This window comes from Felis catus, chromosome A3, assembly GCF_018350175.1.
Source record: "Felis catus isolate Fca126 chromosome A3, F.catus_Fca126_mat1.0, whole genome shotgun sequence".
Lineage (NCBI taxonomy): Eukaryota > Metazoa > Chordata > Mammalia > Carnivora > Felidae > Felis > Felis catus.
This window is the reverse complement of record NC_058370.1, coordinates 218891-244830: the sequence shown is the minus strand read 5'-3', so window position 1 is coordinate 244830 and position 25940 is coordinate 218891. Positions and strand designations below refer to the sequence as shown.

General features: G+C 54.4%; 1 protein-coding gene across 6 annotated transcripts in view; it reads left to right on the top strand.

The window, feature by feature from the left end:
* Positions 1–25940, top strand: part of MYT1 (myelin transcription factor 1) — a 71206-nt gene that overhangs the window by 23865 nt on the left and 21401 nt on the right. For 4 of the 6 annotated variants that reach the window (XM_011280801.4, XM_045053337.1, XM_045053338.1 and 1 more), the window contains exons 3-11: positions 7340–7394; positions 8384–8414; positions 14594–14656; positions 15344–15591; positions 16907–17836; positions 19820–19954; positions 20509–20599; positions 21634–21747; positions 24596–24810. In XM_011280801.4, the coding sequence (XP_011279103.3) occupies positions 7340–7394; positions 8384–8414; positions 14594–14656; positions 15344–15591; positions 16907–17836; positions 19820–19954; positions 20509–20599; positions 21634–21747; positions 24596–24810 (1882 nt within the window). Of the gene's footprint in view, positions 1–7339; positions 7395–8383; positions 8415–14593; positions 14657–15343; positions 15592–16906; positions 17837–19819; positions 19955–20508; positions 20600–21633; positions 21748–24595; positions 24811–25940 lie in introns of those variants that run through there. The other 2 variants (XM_045053340.1, XM_023250930.2) reach the window with 2 other exon arrangements.

Below are 25940 nucleotides of genomic sequence, written 5' to 3'. Positions count from 1 at the left end.
TTGTGACTGACAAAGTTATTTGATGTGAGGCCAGGGGCTCTGGATAACATGTATCTACAATTGTGGGATCTGTGTAAGGGACAGATAGGAAGGTTGCTGTCCCCCTGTGGCTCCAGCTGACAAGCGCAGAGGGTGTTAGGACCTGCTGTGAGCAGCCTGGTGGCCCCTGCTCAGGCTTTCCTGGCAACACTGGCTGTTTCACAACTGCCCCATTAGAGAGTCTTACTTCTAGTTTGGGCCTGAGTTACTGTTCTGAGCAGAGAAGCTAAGCTAAGATGCTGGACAAGGAGGGAGGATGTTCCTTTGACAGAGCGGATTTCCAGAAGGACTGTAGGGTGGTATGTGCTGACTGAGGAGGCTGGGGAGGCCAAAGCATGGGAGCAGTGGAGGCCATGGGAGAGCAGAGTGCCACACAGCAAGTGGGGACTGGCTTTACATGGCTTTACATGGTGGGGGTGGGGTGGTGGAGCCTCAGTTCCTGGAGGGTGGTGGGAGCAGAGGAGTCCCGTGTGAGTGGGTGGGTGCTCATGGCTTGGTTTGCTGTGTGCCTCTGGCTTCAGCACCAGGCAGGTGGACAGCTCAGAGATGGGCTGTGAAGGGGCTGTTAGAAAAGATTAGGTGGTTGTGGGTTTGGGGAAGGTGCTGGGCGTTGAGCTCTTTATTTTTATTTTTTAACTTAAGGAGAAAAGGAATAGGTGTTGATGGTAGGTACTTAAACTTCCTCCTGACCTTCAAGAATGAAACATTTGGGCCCCAATCACATAATATTGAATGGAGGACTCCAGGTATGAATCCAGGAGAAGGTTGATTGCATGGACGCTTAGCAGCCCTTCCTCCTGACAAGGGAGGGAGGTGCCACTGGGCATGGCCTTTCTGGCCTGCTTCACTGGATGTTACTAGATTCCTACACTTGGGTAGGTAGATATTCCATTTATGTTGGAGCTTTTTCTTTTTTTTTAATGTTATTTATATTTGAGAGAGAGAAAGCAAGAGAGCACAAGCAGGGGTGGGGCAAAGAGAAGGAGACAGAGAATCCAAAGCAGGCTCCAAGCTCTGAGCTGTCAGCACAGACTCCAACACAGGGCTCGAACCCACAAACTGCGAGATCACGACCTGAGCAGAAATTGGACGCTTAACCAGCTGAGCCACCTAGAGGCCCCTATGTTGGAGTTTTAAACAGATGGACCCAGATATGGCTGCTTTATCAGAGTGTCTACTATATAGCTATAATTTTCTAAAAATTTATTTATTTAGTTATTTTTAATTTCCAGTACAGTTAACATACGGTGTTATATTTAAGGTGTACAATGCAGTGATTCAACAATTCTATGTGGTACTCAGTGCTCATCACGATAAGTGTACTTTTAATCTTCTTCACCTATTTCACCCATTCTCCCCCCTCCCCCCAATGCACCTCCCCTTTGGTAACTACCAGTTTGTTCTCCACAGTTAAGAGTCTATTTTTTGTTTCTTTGTCTGCATATAATTAAAAAAATTTTAAATGCTTATTTATTTTTGAGAGACAGAGAGAGACAGAGTACAAGCGGGGGAGGGGCAGAGAGAGAGGAGGACTCAGAATCCGAAGCAGGGTTCAGGCTCTGAGCTGTCAGCACAGATCCCGACAAGGGGCTTGAACTCATGAACCATGAGATCATGACCTGAGTTGAAGTAGGATGCTTAACCAAGTGAACCACTCAGGCACCCCTGTTTGCATACAATTTTTAATTTGGGGTTGGAGTGAGCCACAATTCCCTGCCCAGAGATGTTAGGAGAACCCCTCCCAAGACATGTGCTAGATAATGGGTTATCCTTTCTACAAACCAAGGCAAAGTCTGCTCTATTCAGCTGCCAGTAGGTCGAACAATGGGTGGGTGTCAGGAGAATTTCAGACATGCATTTGGACACCCCCAAAGAGGCGACAGAACTATAATTTCAAGGAACCAAGGGTGCTGTGGTAGCCATGGTGGGGAACAGGGGTGTGGGCATGTGATTTAGCCTCACATATCAGAGAATGGAAAGCAGAATGTGTGCAGAGGGTTCCTGAGGTAGTAGAACCTGTACACCTTTGAAGAAGAAAGCTGCTCTTCGGGCTGACTCTTGATCTGTCATACAGGTATGTGCTCGAAAGAACAGGAAGCCAGGAAGATTGTGCAGGTAGACAGCAGCACATGGGACTGGCACTGGGGGTTCTGGAGGATTCTATTGGAAAGCTTGATGGGGAGAAGGAGCAAGGAAGACACTTTAATGCTGCTCCCAAATCCTTCAGTGAAGCTTCATCTCAGTGTTAGGTACATGGATCTGCTGGAAGGGCTTCATAGTGGTGATGTGTGAGTTGGGTTGGCATTGCCCTTGGCTGTGCACAATTGAGAGAATAAAACAGCCCATATTGCCCCCCCTTCCCTCCCCTGGAGAAAGGGGACACTGGCAGATGCTGTTGGAGCCAATATGGTAGGTGACAGCCAGTTCCCTGCCACGCCCCTGTTATGTCCCTCCGCCCTCCGCATCCCATGTCACCCCTTCCTTCCAGGCAGGTTTGCCTGTGGTCTCCTGGGAGTCAGTGAGTGCTCCCCTCTCTTTGTCTAGGTCTTCCAGCAGGGAAAACACCAAAATCCTCCCACAGAGACACTATAATCCATATAATCTTGTGGATTTAAAAAATTGTCCCAAGTCCAGTCTAATTTTCCAGCTTTGCTAGCTGTTGGAACACATTCTAAACAAAATGAACACTAACCTGTCTCTCCCTCCAGTCCAGGGGTGGGATGAATGTCCCCAGTGGTCTCAGGGGGTCTGGACCCCACCCAGCTTCAGGGTCTGGTCCCTATTCAGCCCCTTCCAACTGCTCCTGGCCACATTTTGCAGTTCCGGGATCTCAGACATGTTTCCAACTATTGTCATTCATCTTTTCACCTGTCTGTCTGTCCTTACATAATATGTGCTGAACAGTGAATGAAGCCATGGTACCTGGCTCTGTATAGGAGAGGCAATGGCCTTGAAAGCATGAATGAATGAGCTTATTTCAGACTGAAGTGAGGGCCATGAGGGAAATGACAAGGCACAGAATGGAGAGTGAGGGGGAAAGTGTGGGAAAATGGAGGTGCAGGCCTGACTGTTGAGAGGCCACCCAGGGATGCTTCCTGTTTCCCAAGACTGGAGTACCTCCCACCCTGAAGCTATCATCCCTAAGACCCTCAGGTCTTCACTGATTCATTGAGCCTCCTCACTCCCACCCAGGCTCCCAAGTCTAAGCAGTTCCCTCCCTCTTGAGCTCTACCCTGCCACCTGGGTGCTGAGGCTGGCTCTCCTCCTACAGGGGCTGGGGGGGGGGGGGTGGTGCGGCAGGAAAGCTTCAGCATGAATTCTGTTCTTTGGCCCTTAGCCATCCATGCAGAAGGGCAGGGATACGGCATAGGGTGGAGAGGAAGGAAGCTGGAGTTGTGAATGCCTGGGAAGAGCCAAGAAGAACTGAGAGAGAGAGAAAGAGAAGAAGAGAGGGAGAGGAAGGATGTAAGAGAGAGAAGAGGGAGGGGCACCCCTTCAAGACCACCACGGATGCTCCTGAATGTGGGGGTGAGGGTGGGGCAGACCTGATCTCTGAGGGTAAAGGAGAAGATCGGCACGAAGTCTGTTAAGCGTCATTGCACACCTCATGAACAATCTATGACTGGATATTCTCGGACATTGAAAGTCTGCTCTCTCCGCTTTGTGACTGGCTGTGTGTCTGGGTTCTGAGTGCATTTCTGACAACCACAGCCTAAGAATCCAGACAAACCCATAGGTTTCAAGGCTGCATAATTACTGCATTTGCTTTTTTGGTTCCCAAGTTTATAAATGTCCAACTTAAGGAACTCAGTTTTGGCAAGGGTGCTATGCAGATAGGTCTTAAAAGGGTCTGGTCTTTGTAGCATGGTGTTGTGAGAACCGTTGGTATTTAAAAAGAGCATACCTGATTAATCTTGACTTTACAAAAAGATACATTACAGAACAAAATAGTAACACCTTCTTGAATGAGACCCATTATATGGTACTAACAAAGCAAGTTAAAAGGAAGGGTGAAGAGACAATTCTCTTTGGTTAATGGATGTGGAAAAACAGGATGTATTTGCATTTGTAAATTATTCTCCTCCCATAGTTTTCCTATTGAAGAGGGAACTACTGAAATATTTATTAGAGTGGAGTGATGGTTTAAGGGGCACAGGGAAGCTGTTAGACATGCTCCTGGTGGCAGAATGAAGTTGGCTTATGGAAACAGCGCAGACAATGTTCTTGAGAGAGATCACTGCCCCTCAGTGAGAGTGGGGGTTGAGGTTGGCTTGGCTGTGACAAGGGGACCTTCTCACCCTCCAGGTGAGAGGCCATTCAGTTATTTCTGGGCTGTACAAAAATAGGGACTTGATTGGCTTGTGCTTGGAACAAATGGTTTTTAAAAATAAATCAGTGAACCACTGGGAAGTGTCTCATTGTCTTTGCACCAGTGAGTGGCCTATCTTTGTGTGACGAGGGACAGAGGGCCCTGGGGGGCCGCCAGTAAGCCAAGCAGCACAAGCCTCGGCGGTGCTGGGCTGTATGGGCATCAGTTCTCCGTCTACAACACAGGGCGTGAGGCCAGAGGAGAACCCACCTCTGAAGTGCTTTCAGTTCTCCAGGAAGGAAAACAACGTAAATCGTAAATCAAGTGGAGCTGGTTTTATCACAGCTTTGCCCAGATGCTTCCGAGGCAGCCACCACTGCTAGTTTCAAACGGCTCAGAAATCAAAGTCTCCCTGCTTCGTTGTTGATGTCCCACGTCATCGGGTCTCACAGATTCATCCTCATATTAAAGAGCTAACCCATTTTTCTTCCTGTGGTTGAGTTTTTTTTCCCCCCTTTAAAATCAAAGCTACATGCACCGAAGAGAACTTCTCACTTATTGACCGTTTGATGCAGATAAATTGCAAATGGAAAGGTGCTCAGCAAAATGAATGCCACAGCTGTTAGCTTCATCAATGGGAGCTCGCAGTTTGCAAGCAGCGCCCATTACGCATCCCTGCAACTCTCTCTATTCTCTGCTCTTTGAATAATTTATCTGCAGGAAATCCAAATTGCCAAGGCACGCTTTAACCTAGCAGAATGATTGCCAATTTCCTTGGGAAAACTGACAAAAAAAAAAAAAAAAAAGAGCTGTAGATTGCATTTCAGCTGAAAGCAGGCGCCCGGCAATCAGACGCATTAGCTCCATTGTGCGGCCTACATCGGAAGGCATTGCGCTCGGGCTCAGTGCAGATGACATTTGAAGGCTCATAAATGTAATGAAGTCCCTTTGACACCTGCTCCTCTCTTCACTTTAAATATGAGTCATTGGTCCACGGGGAACCTCTGCTTTAAAAATAGAGATTATAGTAATTGTCTTCCAAGCTTTTGGAAGGCTGTAATAAACGCAGAGCTCATGGCACCGTGGCTCTGCAGCCTGGGGTCGACAGGTTGCATAAATTACCCCAGGTTTTGATTTTTCTTCCTTAACAAATCACATAAATCACTGCATGTTAGTGCCCCCGGGGGCGGGGGGGAGGTTCCCTTTGCAAATTTTGTCGTACCTCTTGGGGGGATTCCTTCTCTTTCTTGGAGGGTGGTACCTCAGCACTTGTCTCTTGCAGGTCTTGAGGCCCTACAGCCCCACTTTTGTAGCCCTTCCTTGCTTTCTCCTGCTTCTCTTCCCACTGTCTGGCTTTCCCTTTGACGACCTCGGCTACGGCCTGGGACAGGTGGTGAGCCCTGTGGGCCCTGGCTCTCCTGGAGCCTCCTGGGGCCCCTGGGGTGCCTGGGGTTCATCCTGCCAGGCAGAGGTCCCTCCCCACCGGGCCTCTCTCCCTTGGAGACAAGGAATGTTTCAGGGGTCCACCCATCTCCTGCCTCTTCATTACATATCTGCCCAGATTTGTCTGGATGACCTATGTACAGGATGTACATGACCTATGTACAGGATGACCTGTAGCCCCTGGGGCGTCCCCCACCTCAAGCCTCTCTGTGACCTTTGTCCCCAGGCTTCACCCTCCTGCAGGCTCTCCCTCGACTCCCTCATGGGACTACACAGGCAGTGTTCCCCTTGGAAGTTAGCAGGGGGCAGGGAATGTGGGGTATACTGATGGGCTCGGGTGGGGTGGTCAGAGGATATGAGGGGTTCTCCACTGTGTGGGGTGCCTCATCCCCCTTGGGAAGCTCTACTCACCCTCTCCTGGGAGAAGGGACATCCCTGGGAGGGTGGACTGTGAGTCCTGTCCAGATGGTCCCTTGGCCTGCATTCCTGTTTTTAACCGGCTTTCACCTGAGACTGCTTCCCACCTCTAAAGCTGGGCTATATGGTACAGTGGCCACGGGCACTTAGCATGTGGCCGGTGACACTGAGATGTGCTGTGAATCCAGGAGACATGCTGGGTTTCTCAGAGTTAGCACAAAACAGAATCCAATTCATAATTTTTTATACTGATTACTGTTGAAATGATGTTTTGGATAGGTTAGGCTAAGTAAAGTTTGCTATTAAAATCTGCTTCATGTTTCCTTTTACATTTATAACATGACTATTAGAACATTTACAGTGGTGTCATAACTTGCATTTCGTTTCCCCAGGGTGGTGGTGCCTTGGCGACCCCTGTACCTCTCAGAGCACACGCTCATGGAGTGTAGGAGCACACACTCATCGAGCATAGGAGCACACACTCATTGAGCGTCCCGTCTCACGTTAGGGAAGGTCTGCTCAGGCCGCCTGTCCTTGGGCTCTCCCTGGGACGGCACAGTAAAAATTGAAGTCATTCATTTCTGGACACTTTGTGGAGGCCTGTTCTAGTCCCAGCCACCTGTTTCTAAGAGGATGATCCCAGTGTGGTAAGGCACTCACTCCTGTGGGAAGCCGGGCTCTGGGGCCCAGTGGGTGACCTGCCATGGTGCCTTAGCACCTGCCACCCCCAGTGAGTGCTGGGTGGAACCCTCAGCCTTGCCAGGAGGCCATATTCTATGAGACCCTAACATTTATGAAGAGCTGGTGGGTGGGGTAGGGCTCCTGCCTGAGGTTCCTGCTCTGGTGTGTGTGGGGCAGTGGGAGGGCTGGGAGCAGGAGGCAAGGGACGCCCCCCCCCCCCCCCCCCCCCCGCCTTGACTGGTGGTCTCTGTCCTGAAGCACCTCCCCTGTACCTGTTGCTCCTGGTCTCAGGCCTCCCCCTCCTCGGAGCCTACTCCTTGTCTTTCTGTGTCACAGATTCACCTTCACCAGTAAAACTTGAGCCAGAAAACGGCTGGAGGTCCAGTGTGGCCCTCGAGGGGTGGTTCTGTGCTGGGTTTCGGTTAACATCACAGTTGTTTTTGCTTGCAGATGAGCTTAGAACATGAGGATAAGCGGGCTCGTACGCGATCCAAGGCCCTCCGAGGTGAGTGCCGTCCCCTCCCAGCTGGGTCTGGCTGTGAGTCCCAGGCCCTAAAGCAGTAAATGTCACTTTCCTCAGGAAAACAGAACCCCACAGTGATGACCAGGCCCTGGGATGCTCCTCCCCTTACGCTGGGCAGTTGGGGTCCATGGTGTCTGGTGGCTTCAGGCCTCTTCAGCCTCAAGGTGCCTAGGAGGGCTGCTGTGGGGTCCAGACAAAGCTGCCTGGGGTGGAGGTGAGGAGGCAGGCGGTCCCACAGAGTGGGGAAAGCAGAGCTCGCCCAGCAGACCTTTCTGTTTGGAACTGAGATGCTGCCAGGCTCCCGTCACCAGCCTCCTTGCCTCCCAGGACGTCAGTCTTGGTGCTGGATGGCCATGGGCAGTTGTCAGATTTAACTGGCAGTGGGGTGGGGAGACAGGGAGCCAAGGCCCTGCTGAACCCTTGGCCAGCCTCACCTCCCTGACTCCATGAGCACACACGGGCCAGGGCTGCGTGTCCCCGTGCGTGGGTGGCCTTCACGGAGGGGCTAGAACACTGAGCTTCTCAGGTGAGCTGCCCAGTTGGACCCTGGTGCATGTTGCCCCCGGTGGCCTACATCACTGAGGGAGCAGCCGCTCGGCCCATCTGTTCTCTCTGTCCAGCTTTATCTGCTGGGTCAAGTTTCCTGCTGGAAGCTGACTTCTAGCTGCAATTAGAGAAAGGGAAACCATCCTGGCCCCGAGGGCCCAGAGAGCCTGTATTAGGTGGGGCGTCTGACCCAGTCTGCAAAACCACCAGCCTCTCGTGGGGAGAGTCTGGCACAGCATCAGGTTAGAGGTGGCAGCTCGCTCCACTGGACCCTGCAGGACATACCAGGAGGTCAGGAAAGGACGGGGTTCCATTCTCACTGGGATTGCCTCCGCTTTTTATTCCATTTGTGCCATGAGGGCGATGTGCCTTTTCAATTCGGACTCCCACATGTGTTTCCCTGTTTCTCTCTTTCTCTCACCCAGTGCCCCCAGAGCCCACAGGTGCCGACCTCAGGTAAGAAAGGCTTTCTGCTAGCTCCCAGCATTGCGCATGCCTGTGACCCCGAACACCCAAAATGTCCCACACTGGGCACTTTGGACTGACCAAGCACACCCCTGAACCCCTTTCCTCCTCGCCATGAGTCCAGCTATCTTCACCTTTCTCGGCCCTCCCTCCACCTCTGTCCTGGCCCTACCATGCAGCCAGCCTCGACACAGGGGCACAGATACGCTCGCATCTGGTCACCACCAGGCCCTGGTAGTCCCCACGGTCCCCAGCCAGCAACAAGGTGCTGTGTTAGCGGGCTCTCACAAATGCTTCTGTGTCTGGTGGTTTGGCCAGAGTTGAGGAAGCTGGCTGTCCAGGTCCCAAGTTTTCCGCTGACTCTAGATGCAGACAGTGTTTTTGTGTTGGTGATCTTGTAATGGCTTAGCCCTGTGACTTTCCAGATTCTAGGTCGCGTCTCACAAGGCATGAGCACCCTGAGGAGGAAGGGAGGACAGCCTACTGCGGAGATTTGCTGGGTCAGGGCAGAGGGGCCAGGCTCTCCTCCCCAGAGGTCGACTTGCCCTCACCTGCTTGCTTCTGTCCTGGGCTCGGCTCCTGGGGCTGTGGGGGGTGGGGGTGGGGGAGGCCAGAGAGAAAGCCACCCCAGTGCTCGTGTGTAAGGACTGGTCCCCCAGCACCACCCACACATCCTTTGGACTCGCGACTCTGTGGGCCTGGGCTCTTCTGGTGCCAGCCCTCAGTGCTGTTTTGCTCAGACAGCGCTGATGACGTCCTGCAACCAAGAAAGTCAGCCCCTAGTTCTCCCCGCCTTTTCTGAGGAGGGGTAGTGCCAATGTGTTCTGGCTCAAACACGAGAGAAGAAAGGGAAGTGATGTTGTTGAGGGTCCCAGTGTGTCAGGTGGGCACCAGGGGCCCCATTTGATTTTCACAAATTTCCTGTGAGACGAAGCCAGACTTGGACTGCAGCTGAGGTCGCCTACCAGAGGCCCATCCTTAGAGGAAGGAAGGGCTCCAAGCCCACCCTCTTTCCAACAGCAGCTCTGGTGCTGAGCACACCACAGAGCCCCCAGTGCCCCCCGCACCCTGAGACAGTGGGCAAGGACTGTATCGGCTTGGTGCTCTGTCCATGCTCAAGGGCCACGGGTGACAACCACACCCCAGGGGGGGTTTCTGTGATCTTCCAGACTCCCAGCTGGGGACAAACAGAACAGTCTAGTTTCTGAGGGTCAGTGACGTTCCTTCCCTGCTCTCTCTGCCACCAGCCTGGAACAGTTCTTCCTACGTAACTGCATCAATCCAGGGCATCAGCGCTTCTCAGTTCTGAGGGGGAAAGATTCTCACTAAACTGAACAAGCCTGGGGCCAGGACTGTCATCATTGTCTTCTTCTTCTATTTCTTTTTCTAAATTTATTTTTATTAAAAATTTTTTTTCAATGCTTATTTATTTTTGAGAGACAGAGAGACAGAGCATGAGCAGGGGAGGGGAGGAGACAGAGGGAGACACAGAATCCGAAGCAAGCTCCAGGCTCTGAGCTGTCAGCACAGATCCCGACTGGGGGGCTCGAATGAACTCACCAACTGTGAGATCGTGATCTGAGCCGAAGTCAGACACTTAACCGACTGAGCCACCTAGGTGCCCCGTCTTCTCCTCCTCTTCCTCCTCCTCCTTCTTCTTCTTAATGTTTATTTATTTTTGAGAGAGAGACAGAGCGTGAGAGGCGGAGGGGCAGAGAGAGAAGGAGACACAGAATCCGAAGCAGGCTCCAGGCTCTGAGCTGTCAGCACAGAGCCCAACGTGGGGCTCAAACTCATGGACTGTGAGATCATGACCTGAGCCAAAGTCAGACGCTCAACTTACTGAGCCACTCAGGCACCCCAGGACTGTCTTATTCTTCACCAGACCTGTTGATGAGTGGCTTTTGCCAGCCAGGGAAAGGAGAAGACCCCAGAGTGTCCCAGCATCCCTCTAACTGTTGAGGCTATAAGTTGGTAACAGAAAGGAAGGGGCACAAAGGGAGGCCACATACTCAGAGCCCAGGTGTGTGGCGATCTCTGCTATAGCTGCACAGCATAGTGTTGCTCTTGGGACACGGTTCCCAGGGCTATTATTGTCCTGTTTGTGAAGTGGGGAAACCGAGGCTCAGAGGGCTAAAGTTTGTCCAACCACAAGAGCTGAATCACACACTCCACTGCTCAAAGCCCTAGCCTCGGTCACAGGGTGGGAGGGTGAGGGTGGAAAGGCAGCCAGACCAGGCCGATGGAAGCTGCACAGAACACGCTTTCCCTGAGCACAGGGTTAGCTCGCTGGAGGGGAGGTGCCCTCTCTGATGGGTGGACCAGTGGATGGATGCTCAAAGGGGCAGGGGCACAGGGTGAGAGCTGGTTTCCAGGAGGAGGTACCACTTCCCCTGGGCCGTGTGACGTTCAGTGGGGACATCTTCAGGACAGTGAAGGGGAGGAGGCTGGGCATAGCACCTGAGGAAGCTCTGGGGTTTGGTAATAGCGGTTAATTTTGGCAACAGATGAAGTTATGGCGGCAGTTGGAAAGGCAGATCCAAAGGGCTAGGTATTCTCTCATAATTCTGCAATAGCAGAACCAAAAATGACTCTGAAAAGAGATTTGTTTTGAAATATTCTCAGAGAGGACCCAGCTAGTGCATGGGAGAGGGTTGCGTGAGCACCTTCATTTTTTATGTGGTCTCAACCTATTTACTTGGTGATAGTGAGACCCTTATATTTTTTAGTGGGGAAACTAGGGACAAACGCATTGATGTCTGCTAGCAGCAAGGTCTTCGGCAATTCTTCCGGTTTTGGGGAATGGCTGCTTGGAGTGAAATGGAGGGGTCCATGCCAAAAAACTGCCCATGTCCTGCCGGGAAGGTGCCAGTCACTCCCGTGTTCACAACCGTGCGCCGGCCGTGAGCTACACGTGGGGTTGTGATCCGTGGTGCCCTCGCGGCTCTCACCCCTTTATTTGCACGTCAGCCGCCCTAGGCGCCTTTGCGCCACACGAATGGGCAAATGCTGCAAGCCAGGACTTCTTCCCCCTCTGGCACGGCAGCGGCTGTGCCGCACAAGCAGAAGAGACCCCCGTCCTGGTGAGGTGTACACGAAAGATGCCAGCCCAGGGAGAGAACTCGCTGGGACCTGGAAGAGAAACGTTGTGATGTTAGACGAAGTCATGCAGCATCACTGGAAGGGGGGCAGCGTTAGGGTGAAGCTCCACTTGGGGGCCTCGCCACACGGATGAGGGAATGATGCCTCCCAGAACTTGCTGCCATCCCCTGCTCCGGTCTGTCTCTTCCCCAGCTCACGCAGAGCTCCCAGGAAGCTGCTTGTTCTCGGGGCAGTGGCATGGCGGCTGTTGTGATGAGAGCAGAGCAGGAGGTTGGCCAGGAGCGGGTGAGGCTCTCATCGCCTTCTCCTGCCTCTGGAGCCCACTTTGCTGCTCCGTGCCCTGAAGTTAATACCGAGCGCCCAAGAGAGAGCAAATGGATCTGGTGTTTTTCCCCTTCACGTTAGTAAAGAACCAATAGACACTTCATTTGTGTCTCGGTCTGGGCCCATCTGCCGTCACACAACCTCAGAGTGACTCTGCTAGAGGCGACGGCTAGTGTGAAGTTGGGGCACCCAACTCCTCTGCAGACGGAAGCGGTTGGACCCCTTCTGGAGCCGCCTCCAGGTTCCAGGAGAGTTGCCCATCTGTCACCACTGCACCCTGGTTCCCGCCCAGCCCACCTGACCTCAGCTGAGGGCCTCCTGTGAGCCAGTGGTCAGCTCCTGCCTATGGGACAGATGGGAGTGGGGGCGGAGTTCTCCACCTGTCTCCAGGGGGCTGGAGGGAGGCCAATCCCTTGGAGGAACGGGAGCTGAGTGTGGGGCTCCAGCTGGGATCTGGCTCCTCCTGGCCTCGGCCTCGGCCTCGACTTCCCTTGACACCTGTTGTCTATGTTCAGACACCTCAGAGCGGTGGCCTGGACCCTGCTGAGTGCTGTGAGTAGGCAGTCTGTGAGCCTTCCTGACCATCTCTCCATCTCTGCCACACTCAGGGAGCCTGGGGGGTTCAGGGGCAGGGTTTGGCTGGGTCTTCCTCATCCCACATGCTGGGAAGAGGCTCCAGATGCCTGGAGCTGGTGCTGCTTCCACACTCTGGCCCTGAGCACCCTCTGGGCCTCAGCGACGCCACGCTGGGGAAGCTTGTAGGGGAAGCTGTGTGAACTGGGGGGCATAGGCTGCTGGCATCGCGGCCCCTGGGCTTTGGTCAGGTCTCACGTTGCCCTTGTTGGACGTTCCCTTGGCTGCTGCGTGGAGGGCAGGAGCGTGGGGGTTCCAGCCTCTCCTCCCAGAGTGGCCCTCACCTGCTCCACACACGTGGGCTCCCAGCCTATCCTGCTCCGTTTAGGCTGGAGGCCAGGACTCTTCTGAACTGGCGGGTGGAGGTGTGGCTTGGAGCTGGTGACGTGTTTGGGGGCAGTGCCAGTGGCCTGCAGGCCTCCACGGCAGCTGTCACATAATTGCCTGATTAACTCAGTGATTAATCGGCTAATTGGGACCTCAGCTTCAAATCCCCAATAACAAGGACCTTTTGTGAAAAGTCTCAAAGCTAGCTCTTGAGAGAGTGAAAGCAAGCATGGGGCATAGATTTTAGAATAGACAGGCTGGGGGCAGTGCTAAGTCCTGTCTGTCTGGAAAGGAAACCCACAACGAAATGTGGCACGTCTTCCCTCCCTGTCTCCCATTCTCTCCCCACTTCCTCCCTTTCCTCCTTTCCCCTTCTTCCCTTTCTCCTTTCTTTTCTAACTTTTAAACGCATGAAAACCAGCACTGAGATCAGCCATGGTGGCCATGGGCTGCAGGGAGGGCCTCAGGGACACTGTTGCTTCCCCTTGCTACCCCGAGGGCTGTTGGTGAGCTCAGGGTGGGTGGGGCTCTGTCTCCACAGACTGTTCTGTTTCTCCCCGACCGGTTGATAAGTGTGGCCTGTGTGGCTACTTGGGCCCACAGCGCTCTGCAGTCAGGTCCGTGATCAATCAAATTAGAAACTATCAGGTGTGTCTAGACAGAAGTCTAGGGCCATGCCCCTTCTGGGGCCCACCCCGTCCTTCCCTCGCAGGATCTGGGAAAGCCTGATCTGCGGTGGGGAGCTCTGACCCCGTGATGCCAATCCTAGATCTAAAACCTAAAAACAAGGTCTTCCTGTCTTGGGCACCTGGGGACGGCCCCTCCCAGGAGGAGCTCAGGTGCCCCTCCTCTGGGTGATCTCCCATGCTGTCTCTGTTTCTCCGGGCATCAATTTGCCATTCCGGACAATGAGGTGATGGCAGCTTCTTGCAGTCTGTGGCTTGTGGATGTGCTCAGCAGCCCACAGGACTGTGGCCTCGCATGGAGCTGACTCTAGAAGAGGGTTGGGTGGCGTACCCTGTGCCCACGATCAGAAGTTTCCAGAGCTTTCTGTGGTTTGGTTCAGTGGGGAGACAGATGACAGTGGAGAGTGGGGAACTCCTGGGGGCCGCACCTTTAACCGCATTTCCTGGCCCTCGGGGGGGAAGCACGAGGCCCAGCAGCACCCCCACCCACATCTGATGGCAGTCTCTGGGTCATCAGCCTTCCTGGACTCACCTTCCTGCACCAGGCTGCAGGTTCTGGAGGAGGGTCGCAGTTGGGGGCCTGTAGCTTGGGCCAGGCCTGGATATTTACATAGAGCCGTTCCTGCCTGGAGGTTCTTGCTTACTTTGCCAGGCCAAGGGCATGCCTGGCAGGGGCTGCAGGCCTCACAGCACCAGCGATGGCCATGGAGAAGCCCAGTGTTTCTGCTCTGCCCTTGGGCCAGCCTCAGGTGCTGGTTCTGGGGGCTCCACAGAGGGTCCTGTGTCCCAGCTGCTTGGAAGCCTGCAGTTCGCCTGCAGTGGGAAAGACTTATCCACAGAAAAAAGAAGCCATCTAGGAGGCGCCGATGTTGGAAGTCTTGGTCTCGTACATACAGATCTTTAATTAAACACACTCATAAAATTGTAATGAACCATTCGTTTATTTAAATGGGGTGAGTTATTTCATTAATTTTTAGCAAACTGCAAGCAGCCATTCTGAGACGCACTGTTTGGAGACAATCTTCTGCTCCTCATGGTGAGGGCCTGGGGTGGGCGGGTCCTTCCACTGAGTGACCAGTCCTGCTTGTCTCCCCCCAGCTGCCCCACCCCAGGGTGCACCGGCTCAGGACACATCCGGGGCAAGTACTCCAGGCACCGCAGGTAAGGTAAGGGGGTTCCTGGGAGAGATGTTGGGCTGCTGGGGAGCTGGAACCCCACTCCTGGCCCTTTGTAGATCTAGAACCTTCCATTTCCACCTGCGGCTGCTGAGGCCGGTGTGGTCATGGCACGTCATACCGCAGTCTCTCTGTTGGGGGCTGTAAGGCTGGATGAGTCCATGGGGGAGAGCTCAGAGCAGACCTCGTACACACTGATGACCCAAATGACCTGGTTGTCGCTGTTGTCATCCTGGGGTGTCAGCTTGACTTCAGTGGGTGAGGGTGTGCAGGGTCTGGAGGTGGAGAAGGAAGGGCGCCGGACACCCTGCTGACCCGCTTGGTGGGAGGAAGCGGGCTGTGTCCGACAGAGGGTGTGAAGCAGAGCTGCCTGGGGCCAGTCCCCTCCCCCTCCCAACAGGGGGTGCCGTTGGGATGGGACTGCTGAGGTTAGGTCTCATGAGAGAAGCAGGAAATAATCTAAGTTTTTAATGTGGACAATTAATGTAAAATTTTAAACACATCAGCCTGCCAGTCTTGAATGTGGGGCTTCTGGCTTGGGTTGGTGATGAGACGCAAAGACAAACTTTCACAACAGGGAAAGGGGCTGCGGAGGGTGAGGGGAGGAGCTGGAGGGAGGACCCCCCAGGGGGTGTTGACAAGGTGGCCCCGGGCCTGGTCTCCTTCCTCCCAGTTTGCAGAGCTGCCCTCTGGCCAAGAAGAGGAAGCTGGAGGGTGCCCAGCCAGAGCACCTGGTGTCCAAGCGGAAGTCCCACCCCCTGAAGCTGGCTCTGGACGAGGGCTACAGTGTGGACACCGACGGCAGTGAGGATGCTGAGGTGAAGGACGCCTCTGTTTCGGATGAATCGGAAGGAACTCTGGAGGAGGACGAGGCTGAAATGTCAGGACAGGAGGAGATTCATCGTCCTGAACCAGCTGAAGGTGCTTTGTGGCTCTTTCTCCCCTGAAATAAAGGGCGCTTAGTGTGGCCCTGGAGAATCACAGCCTGTGAGTGGGGAGGGGGCCCACTCTGAGTTAGTGAAAGGGCTGCCGAGGAAGCCATTCCTGAGAACAAGCGAGGTCTTGTCCTGACATTTGTTGGGGCTTCCTGGAGAGGGGCTGGTACAGGGTGCTTGGGGGGTCTGTGGGCGCATCTCTGTGCGAACACTGTGTGCATGACTGTGGATGTGTGCCTATGTGCATATGAGAGATGGATGGACAGATGGACATGGGCTGTGCGTCTGTGCTTGGGGGAGGGTCTCATGTACAGCAGAGGGGGATAGACCCCACTCCACTTGGCGCCGGGAAAGAATAGCCTGGGGGTGGGGGTGAGGGGTCTGCTTGGCATCAGATGAGACTCTGTGGGGGTGCCCAGGGAAGCCTGGAGTGGCAGGGGGAAATGAAGGGATTCCTTGTTTCACTTTCTTCCCTGTGGGGCTCAGCAGCACCAGCCTCGTTGGGGGCACCCAGACTTCGGCAAATGCTGGTGTAAAAGTGTCCATGTCCCCCAAGAACGCCGGCAGACTACAGAACCCTGGGGGTGGGACTGAGACCTGAGGTCCAAATCCCCCAGCACCCCCCACCCCAAAGCTGCCTGTGTCTTCTGAACCTGCAGGGTCTGAGATGGAGCTTTATTTTGTTTTGGAGCCAATTCAGGGAAAGTCCTTACACCCACCTCCCTCCCGAGTCTTCGGTTGTGTCTCAAGCGGTGTGTGGCCCCAAGGGCTCTAGGTACAGAGGACTAGCTTGCCTGCTCTCTTACCGAGGAGTGAGTTTGGGGTCTGGGCACCGGCCCTGGCTGGGCTCCTCTGGGAATGGTCAGACGGCAGGGCTGGCTCCTGCACCCTGGACACTCCTGCTGACTGTCCTCCAGGGCCTGTGTGTGGCAAACACCTGCTACGTCATAGCCATGGCAGTTAAGAGGTTCAACTTTGAGTCTTTTGAAAACACAAATTCATTTAGTACTTGTTAATTATGGAGCAATTAAAAAAACCCGATGGTGCTTTAAGCTCCATCTTATGAGATGCAGGTTTACTTGATTTGAGAAAGTAAACATCGAGGGGAGGACCATTAGTAAAACATATCGGAGTATTCCTCAGCTTCAAAGACAGCAGTGACTACTCCATCTAGGACTGAAAATAAGTTCACCGTGTCTCCAGGTCCAGGCAGAGGGGCTGGCAGAAATGACCACAGCCCCAGGCTGTGCTGGGACAGCCCGCCTCTTGTGCTCTTCACACTTGTTTCCGATTTTGTGCAGGAAGGAGCCCTGTCAAGCCCCACTTCGGATCCAACCCCATCAGCAGCCCCACGGGCCCCACCAAGGGCAGCTACAGCAGTTATCAGGAGATCATCGCCACTTCTCTCCTAAATTTGGGCCAGATTGCTGTAGAGACGCTAGTTGGGGAGGATTTGGGTCAGGTGGCCAAGCCGGGCCCCGGTGTTGTGCACCTGGTGCAGGAGGAGGCCGAAGAAGGGGCCACCAGTGATGAGGGGGAGAAGGACGTGTTCATCCGGCCAGAGGATACAGAGGAAGTCATGGAAGTCACCAGGGAACGCTCCCAGGAGCTGGGTCCCCAGTCTGGGGAGGGCATGGTCAGCGAGGAGTCAAGCAAGATGAAAGTCAACCTGGGTAATGAGGAGGAGGAGGAGGAGGAAGAGGAGGAGGAGGAGGAGGAAGAGGAGGAGGAAGAAGAGGAGGAGGAGGAAGAGGAGGAGGAAGAGGAGGAAGAGGAAGAAGAGGAGGAGGAGGAAGAGGAGGAGGAGGAAGAAGAGGAGGAGGAGGAAGAGGAGGAGGAGGAAGAGGAGGAAGAAGTAGCCGCTCCCGATGTGATCTGTCAGGAGGATGCCCCCCATGCCCCCACCCAGAAGGCCCCAGAACCCCGGCACCCAGCATCTCCCAGCCCCAAGCCCGAGTACTCTGTCATCGTGGAGGTGCGCTCTGATGATGGCAAGGACGAAGACTCGCGCTCCCAGAAGTCTGCAGTCACTGATGAGTCAGAGATGTATGACATGATGACACGTGGGAACCTGGGCCTCCTGGAGCAGGCCATTGCCCTGAAGGCTGAGCAGGTGCAAGCCGTCTGCGAGCCAGGCTGCCCACCCACCGAGCAGGGCCAGCCGGGCCCTGGTGAACCGGGCAAGGTGGTGAGGCCTCTGGATGCCGCACGGAAGAACTACTGCAGCAAAGGTAGGGCTGGAGGCCCGGGGCCTGCACACCCACCCTTAATGCCTCCATCCAGGGTTGTCCCCAGCAGGCATGGATGCGGGCTGAGTGAGAGGCATGCTCACACTTCTCACAGAGGGCGATCCAGAGACAGACACAGGGCTCCAGGTGGGAGGAGGAGCGTGGGAGGGACAGTGAGCTGGCCCCAGCACCTCAGGCACAGCCCGGGGGCCCAGCTGGGTCATGGAGAGACACAGGCAGACCCTGGGGGGACACACCTGGGTCATGAAGAGACTCGAGTGAGCCCTGGGGAGTCCCAGCTGGAAGACAGGTGGGGACACAGGGCCCAGATTTTCTGGGAATCCTCACGTGAGACAGGCCTGGGGCAGATACTGAGGGACACAGCTCTCAAGGGGACACCCTTCAGAGTGGCACAGGTGTGGGGGGCAGCTGCTTGGGAGCCCAGATTCAGGCCAGCACAAGTCTTGAGGGAACACAGACACAAGGAGACCTAGGTAAATGTGATACACATTTAGGGACAGGGTGTTGAGGCCCGTGTAGGGTATCAGCCTGAGGGTGGTGGGCTTGGGGACCACAGATCAGGGCGGATATTGGTGGGACACTATTGGGGAGTGGCATGGCTGGGGGACACAGGCAGAGTGACAGCCCGGGTGCAGGTGTTTGGGTGACGCAGGCCTGTGGGACATTGGGGGGACCCAGACGCAGGGCGCCTTGCCTTCAGGGGTAGAGTTGAGGGCGCGGGCCCAGGGGACAGAGCCTCAGGGTGAGGCAAACAGCGGCGCTGGAAGCACCTGGCAGTGGGCGAGATGCGACTGATGTCGAGGCACCGCCACAGCGCGAGCCCGGCTAGAGCCCGTGTGGCAGCGGTAGCAGCTCAGGAGGCAGGCTCCGGGGATCATTTGTGATGACCCTGCCTGCTAGGTTGGTGAAGGTCCAGCTTCCTGCCTGTTTGAATGTGAAGAGGAAGAGCCAGGGGTCCTGCACTTTAGAACCCGCTCGCTCGGGTTTCTGCCTCAGCCGGGGTGGGCATTCTGAGTGTGGTTGTGTGAGTTCTGTGTTCTCCCCAGGGGAACTGCTCCACCTAGGAACTTCTCTGGGACACTGGCTGTGCTCTGGGGATCAGCTGTGTCCTGGCAGGTGTTCCCTTCTGGCCCCCACACTCAACAGTGACCTCTCTGAGCTTGCAGAGCCTAGGTGAGGTCAGCAACTGAGCTTTGAGTTTAAGTTTCTGCCCAGGCATTTATTTAAAAAAAATTTTTTTTTCAACGTTTATTTATTTTTGGGACAGAGAGAGACAGAGCATGAATGGGGGAGGGGCAGAGAGAGAGGGAGACACAGAATCGGAAGCAGGCTCCAGGCTCTGAGCCATCAGCCCAGAGCCTGACGCGGGGCTCGAACTCACGGACCTCGAGATCGTGACCTGGCTGAAGTCGGACGCTTAACCGACTGCGCCACCCAGGCGCCCCCCCTTTTTTTTTTTTTTCTGCCCAGGCATTTATATTAGTCTTGTGGCTTTGGGCAAGTTAACTTCTTTGTCCTCGTCACTTTGTCAAATCCAAAGGACATATCCTGGCAGGGACCTTGTCACATCTTTCACCTCTCTGTGCAGAGGCTGGACCTCAAGGCATGGGGGCTCTTGGAGGCATGGCCCCACCCTGAGTGGGACTCACACAAGTCAATAGGAGCAGGGAAAGAGGGCACCAGCTGCTACCTGGGTTGTCCTCTTTAAAATGCTGCACAACTTACTACATGTTTGGGCAGTTTACAAACTTACGGTTTGGGCAGCTTCTGGGCTTTTCCATGAGGACAGTTGATGTGGACCAGTTTCTTCAGAACTAGCTAGCCATCCCCTGGTCCCTCTCAGGCTCTCGGGCAGTCTGGCCACTCTCCTCTCTGGACAGCCGGAATGAAGAGTCATGGCTGTTCTGTCCTCCTCCCCACTTGGCTTTCTGGTTACCCTCTAACCGATGCCTCTTGTGTGTTTAGATCCCTCCAGAGCTGAGAAGCGCGAGATCAAGTGTCCAACACCGGGCTGTGATGGCACTGGCCATGTGACAGGGTTGTACCCTCACCACCGCAGCCTATCTGGTTGCCCCCACAAGGACAGGATTCCCCCGGAGAGTGAGTAGCTATGCACAGCTCAAGCCATCTCTGGTGTTTGGATGATGTAGCCCCCCACCCCCACCCCCATCCCAGGGCCCTGCCCCTTTGGATTGGCACTGTCCAGGTGCCCAAACTTGAGTCCTACATGGCCGGGGATATGGAACGTGCCCATTTACCTACCTTGAGACGGCAGCCAGGGTCAGGGCCCCCAGGAGGGCCTGCCACAAACACAGGTACTCGGGAGGGAGGAGGAGCCAGCAAGCCAGGGAAGAGCCAGCCATCTGTGCTCTGAGAGCCACGAGGAGAAAGCCTAAGCTTCTTCACTCCTAAGCTAGAGGCAGTAATTGTGAGCATTCATTTCAAAGGGTGACTCACAGAACAACCAGGGGGTTTGAAGGCGAGGGAAGCAGGGGCCACAGCGGGAGGGAGTGTGCCTCGACTGGGCTGAGGCTTGGGAGCCACTCTGGGTTGCTGCTCTAAGTTGCCGCCCTGCAGAGTTGGGGACTTCAGATGGGGCTCCTCCATGTTCCTTGGTGGGGCTCACCATCTCCCTCTCCCTGGTTCTCTTCCAGTCTTGGCTATGCACGAGAATGTGCTCAAGTGCCCCACTCCTGGTTGTACAGGTCAAGGCCACGTGAACAGTAACCGCAACACGCACAGAAGGTACGCGGGCTGCACTGGGAGTGGCGAGGGCTGTGTGGTGGGGTGGGCGGGGCCGTGGGCTGAGCCCTGGCCTGGGACGGGTGCAAGGTTGGAGCAGGCCCCTTGGTGGGGAGTCAGCGTGGCACCCAGAGGCATGGTCGCTGTGGTGGGGTCCTGAGAGACCAGAGGACGGCTGCAGGGATGGGTATGTGCTCTTCAGAGAGGCCTGCTGCCTGTTGGGAAAGCCAGGTGGAGGCTGTGAGACGTTTGGGAAGCTTCTGCACTCTAGCTTTTGCTCGTGGTGGGCCTTGGCTGGCCAGGACCGAGCTCTGGGCTACACTGTGGCTTCTGAGACCCAGGTAGAAGTGAGACTCCCATGATGCACTCAGGGTTTAGCCATCTGCTGTCTTCCACAGTGAGAGGTGACCACACCCCCCACCCTTGCCTGGAGCACCTTGGGCAGCAGGGCTGTGATGGGATGTGCTCTCACAAAGGAGGCCAGAGCTTTTGAGGTCACTTCATTGAGAAGAGGCTAAATTCCTGAGCCCTTTTGTGACTAGTCACCTCTCCAGCAGCCATGGTCAGCTCTGTCCTGACAGATGAAGTTGTTTCCCTGATGTCCCAGGTTGGGTGCTTCCCTAGGAAGGGCTGGGGCCTCTTGATGTGGCCCTGGTACAGTCTGTAACCTCTAGGGTTAGCACCCAGGTTGTGTGGCCCATGGGGCCCTGGGCTTCCCTGAGTTGAGCCAGAGACGTGTTGGCGTATCGGGGGAGAGCAGGGAGGTGAGAGGCAGGCCCATTGCCCAGACCTGCCTAGAGGAGGTGCCTTTGCCCAGAGCCCTGAAGGCTTTTAGGATGTACTTTGTCTGTGTGCATCATTGCTTAGAATTTCCCAAAGCAGAAAGTGACTGTGCAGCTGCTACCTTGAGGGCTTGAGGACAGGCCTGGAGAGACAGGAGCCTTCTCCGGGCTCCTGCTGGTGTCTGTGGGCTTCTGGGCTTGGACAGGCAGGATCTGAAGGAGAATGCTCAGCTGCCCTCCTTGCCTTTTCTCTAGTTTGTCCGGATGCCCCATTGCTGCTGCTGAAAAATTAGCCAAATCTCATGAGAAGCAACAGCCGCAAGGGGGAGATCCTTCCAAGAATAGCTCCAATTCAGATCGGATCCTCAGGTGGGTGAATTGAGCACACAACTGAAGGGGCTGCCTCCCAAAATGGTTAGAGGAGGCTTCCCACATGTGCATGTGTGTGTATGTGTGCGTGTGTGAGTGTTTATGCTTGCATGTGTGTGCATGTGCATGTGCATGTGTGTGCTGATGCCCTCAGCTGCCCTCGGGGCCTCCCAGAGGACAGTTTCTGGGCACACACAGGACAGCATCTGACATCTGCCCCCCTCACCGGTGCTTCGGCTGTGGCACAAACACCCACGAGGCTGCCCCTGCCTGGCTCTCCCCAAAGGCGTCTGATCTCACCGCTTGAGATTACTCAGGGATTTGTTTGTGGAGACGCTGGTCCTGTCTCCAGAGGGCAGACCACACCAGCCGAGGGTCACTGCTGTCCAGAAGCACCGGAACTGCTCCTTCTGGCTGTCTCACTCCAAGGAAGGACCATAAACCAAGGGAGAGAAGTGGGTGCATGTGGTACCCTTCAGAGCATTGGCCCCAGAGGTTCTGAGGCAGCAGTGGGCCTGTGTGTGTGTGCATATGCATGTGTTCACGTGTGCACACGTGTGTGCGTGCATGTAGACATGTGTCAGCAATAAGGGGGCTCCTGAAAGAGCACTCAGAATGCATTTGCTTAGCATTCCTGCCATCCATGTGACCCTGTGAAGCGGGTACCACAAGTAAGGCCAGAGTCTCGGGAACTTGCCCAAGGTAACACTTACTGGCTGGGGGAGTTGGCATTGGCCCCCGGCCAGCTTGGCTTCAGGGTCTTGTTCTTCAACATAGTTCTCTACCCGTTGGGTGATTCCCTTACCCCACCCCTCACTGTCCTCCCTCAGCGGACACGCTGCTTCCTGTTTCTCTGAGGGACTAGGATTCATACATTCTTCCCCTTCCTCAGTTTTCCAGACCACAGTTCCATGTCTGCCTCCCAAAGGAGAATGTGGGAGATGAGGGCCACTGTACCCTGAAAAGGCCTAACACCTGGAAGTCACAGACATGGGCAATAGCATGAACCCTGGTCTGGAGAGGGGCCCGCCTCCTTTCAGGGCCCGTCCAACCCTGGTGTGTGCCTGGCAAATTCTCAACCAGAGGAACTTGGCTGCCCGCCTTGACCTGCTCTGTGGGTCCCATGTGTGGAGTCTCTGGGCGGGGCCGGGGCCGGGGTCGGGGCCTCACCTTCCTGTGCTTCCGTCTATGCGTGTCTTTGGCCCTGCACATCCAGTTGGCTTCCGTCCACCTGTTGGCTCTTAGGATGGTTGGAAGCGGCTTCTTACCTTCATCCTGTAACTGCTCTTTCCAGCTTCCTGCCATTTACTATCTCGATTCTTTTCCTGCCTCAATCTAAGTCACTGGTAACATGCCAAACCAGCAGGCAGGTGAGGCCCAGTGAGCCCAGGGTGGGGGGCAAGGAGGCTCCAGACATGGTGGCTGTGCCCCCAGGAAGTCTGACCTCCATTTGTTTGCCTGTAAAAGTGGGCAACAATGTTTTCTTGCGGGCTTCGAAAGTGTCTCGTGAGGCTTGAACAAGATAGTGATGTTTTGCTTCCCCGGGCCGTGGTGAGGAACCTCTCCAATGGTCGTGATGGTGACCAGGATGCAGAAGCCTTCTGTTCAGGTTCTGTTCATTCTGCGTGGCCATGTTTCTGGGTGTCACACCCTGGGGTGTGGGGAGAGCCTTTGCAAATCTCTGCTAGTGTCACAGACACTGAGTCTTTGCTGTGGGATGGAGCCTTGGCCCAGGAAGCCATGGTACCAATGTTAAATTTAGGATTCTCTTTTCTCCTGGGAGGTGCCTGAGCACACTCCAGTAACTTCTTCAGATGCTACCAGGCCCTTCCACCCTCCTTGGGGAAGGAGAACGTGCCCATGCTTGGGGGTATCTGCTTTTCCAAGGTCCAGACTCAGAGCTGGTCTCTTCATGGTTGCAGGTCTTTCTGTCACCAGGCTCCTGTTTTGGGGCCACATGCAAGTTCTTGCAGTACTCAGCCCCTTGAAGACCTCACCATTGACCCCTTCTTAATTCTTGTGATCCACTCTTTTCAGACTGAAGTCATTTCTTGGTTCAGACTCAGGAGCAAAGAGAGAGTGGGTGTGCAGACGGGTCTCCCAGGCCTCCCTTCCTCTTTTCCTTCTCTCTGAGCTGGTAGCGCAGAAGCCTGTCCACACCTTGTGCGGTTGCCATTCTCCACCTGGCTGCTCTTCCTGCCCTGGATCCTGTGCAGTCTGGGCTGGTGTCTTCATGCTAGCTCTTGTGCATTCAAAACTCTGAGTTCTTCCAAGGGCTTCAGAGATGATGAACTGAATGCCTGCAGTGGCCCTTTCGTTCCTGTCCTTAACTCTTTCAGCCCCACCAGGGCTCTTCTCAACTGCCTTCGAGCAAAGGGTAGTGAGGGCTAAAGCTGAGTTGGGCCCTCCCTGAGCCTGATTCTCAGAAACACACCCCATCCCCTCTAGATGCCCTGACTCCCTCCTCACTGGGGAGCTCTGTTATTCCACCAGGAGAATTCTGTTTAGGTGTGGCTAGCCACTGTCCTAGGGATGCCCCTGTAGGGTTGCCTGCCAAGGACTCATACCTCTTGTAGCAGAGCAGTTTGAAACCTGCTCTCCTAAGTTCTGGGGCAAAGTCTAGGGCCCTCCCTCTCTGGCTAATGCCCTCTGCAAGGGCACATGGCATTGTTTCTCCAAGGTTCCAGTTCTTCATATAGATCAGGTCCCAGGCACCGTTTAGTAGAGGGACGTGGCGGAGGGTCTCTGTGCACAAAGGGTTCTGAAGTGTTCCTGCCCAGGCTGTGGGATGGGGCATGGGGTCCCTGAGCCCTGTCCTCATGGTTCTGCACCTCTATCCGCACCTCAGGCCCATGTGCTTCGTGAAGCAGCTTGAAGTCCCTCCGTATGGAAGCTACCGGCCCAGTGTGGCCCCTGCTACACCCAGGGCCAACCTGGCCAAGGAGCTGGAGAAGTTCTCCAAGGTCACCTTTGACTACGCAAGTTTTGACGCTCAGGTTTTTGGCAAACGCATGCTTGCCCCAAAGATTCAGACCAGCGAAACCTCACCTAAAGCCTTTAAATGTAAGTAGGGGAGATCTGCTCCTGGGAGACGCAGGGTTTGAGAGATGGGGGAGGAGGGACCCCCTTCGCCAGGAGCATGTAGGGAATCTCTCCCCTGGGGGACCCTAGCTGTCCCAGTGTCCACTGAGGTGGCTTTCCTAGGGTCTATATTTCCCCCATGTTTCTGCCACCATGTTCCCCATCAAGCTTGATGTATCTCTTCACTATTTGTGAAAAAAACAAACAACTCCCCCCCCCCAAATAAAAAACAAAAAACAAAAAACAAAACAACCCAAGTCCTTTATGGTATGCATGTCCAAAGGCTTGAGAATAACTTCCTTGATACGGTCCACTCTGCAGGGGCTCAGACAACTCAGCCAGACTGTGTTGAGCCTGGGTGCCTGACAGAAGCTATTCGCTTTCCTACACGTGGACCATCTTGCTGGATACAGTGTGTTGTGTTAGCCACAAGTGTTCTGGATACTTGTAACTAACAAAATGCATTCCTACAAACTTTTGAGAAAAATCCTGCCTTACTGTTTTGGTTACTCAGTGTACTAATCTGTGGGTTGCAAGCCCCTTAGCCCTGGAAACACATATGAAATGGAAGTGTGCCCATGAGATTGGAACTGGCATCTCGGAGTGGGTATTTGGCCCTGAAATGCAGCAGTGAGGAGTTTCTGTCATGTTAATAATGAAAATCCTAACTGATGCAGCTGCCAGCTACAGTGTGGACACCTCTTCCCCTTGTTAGGGCCAGGGGTTTCCTGCCACCATGTACAGGCACCAACAAACACTCACAAGGAGATTTTCGTATATCTGGAAACTTACTGGTGATATTATGATATCAGAAATGTCATGCTTGAGAGTCACTTTATGACTACCGTACAATTTCTGGAAGAGATAACATTTTATGTCCTCATTTGTCACGTTTGTTTGAACAGTAATGTTACTTTATTGAAGTGGTATTATGGGGACACCAAAATCAGCCTTTTGAGATGTTGTGACAAAAATTTTTCTACTTGAGCGATAGTCCCATACACTCCTCCTCTCATAGAATTCTTTCCTGTCTCAGGAACCATTCACCAATAGACGACTTGTATTTGTTTGAAATAAGAGGGATGATGGAATGTCTTTGGAAGGTTTTGTTC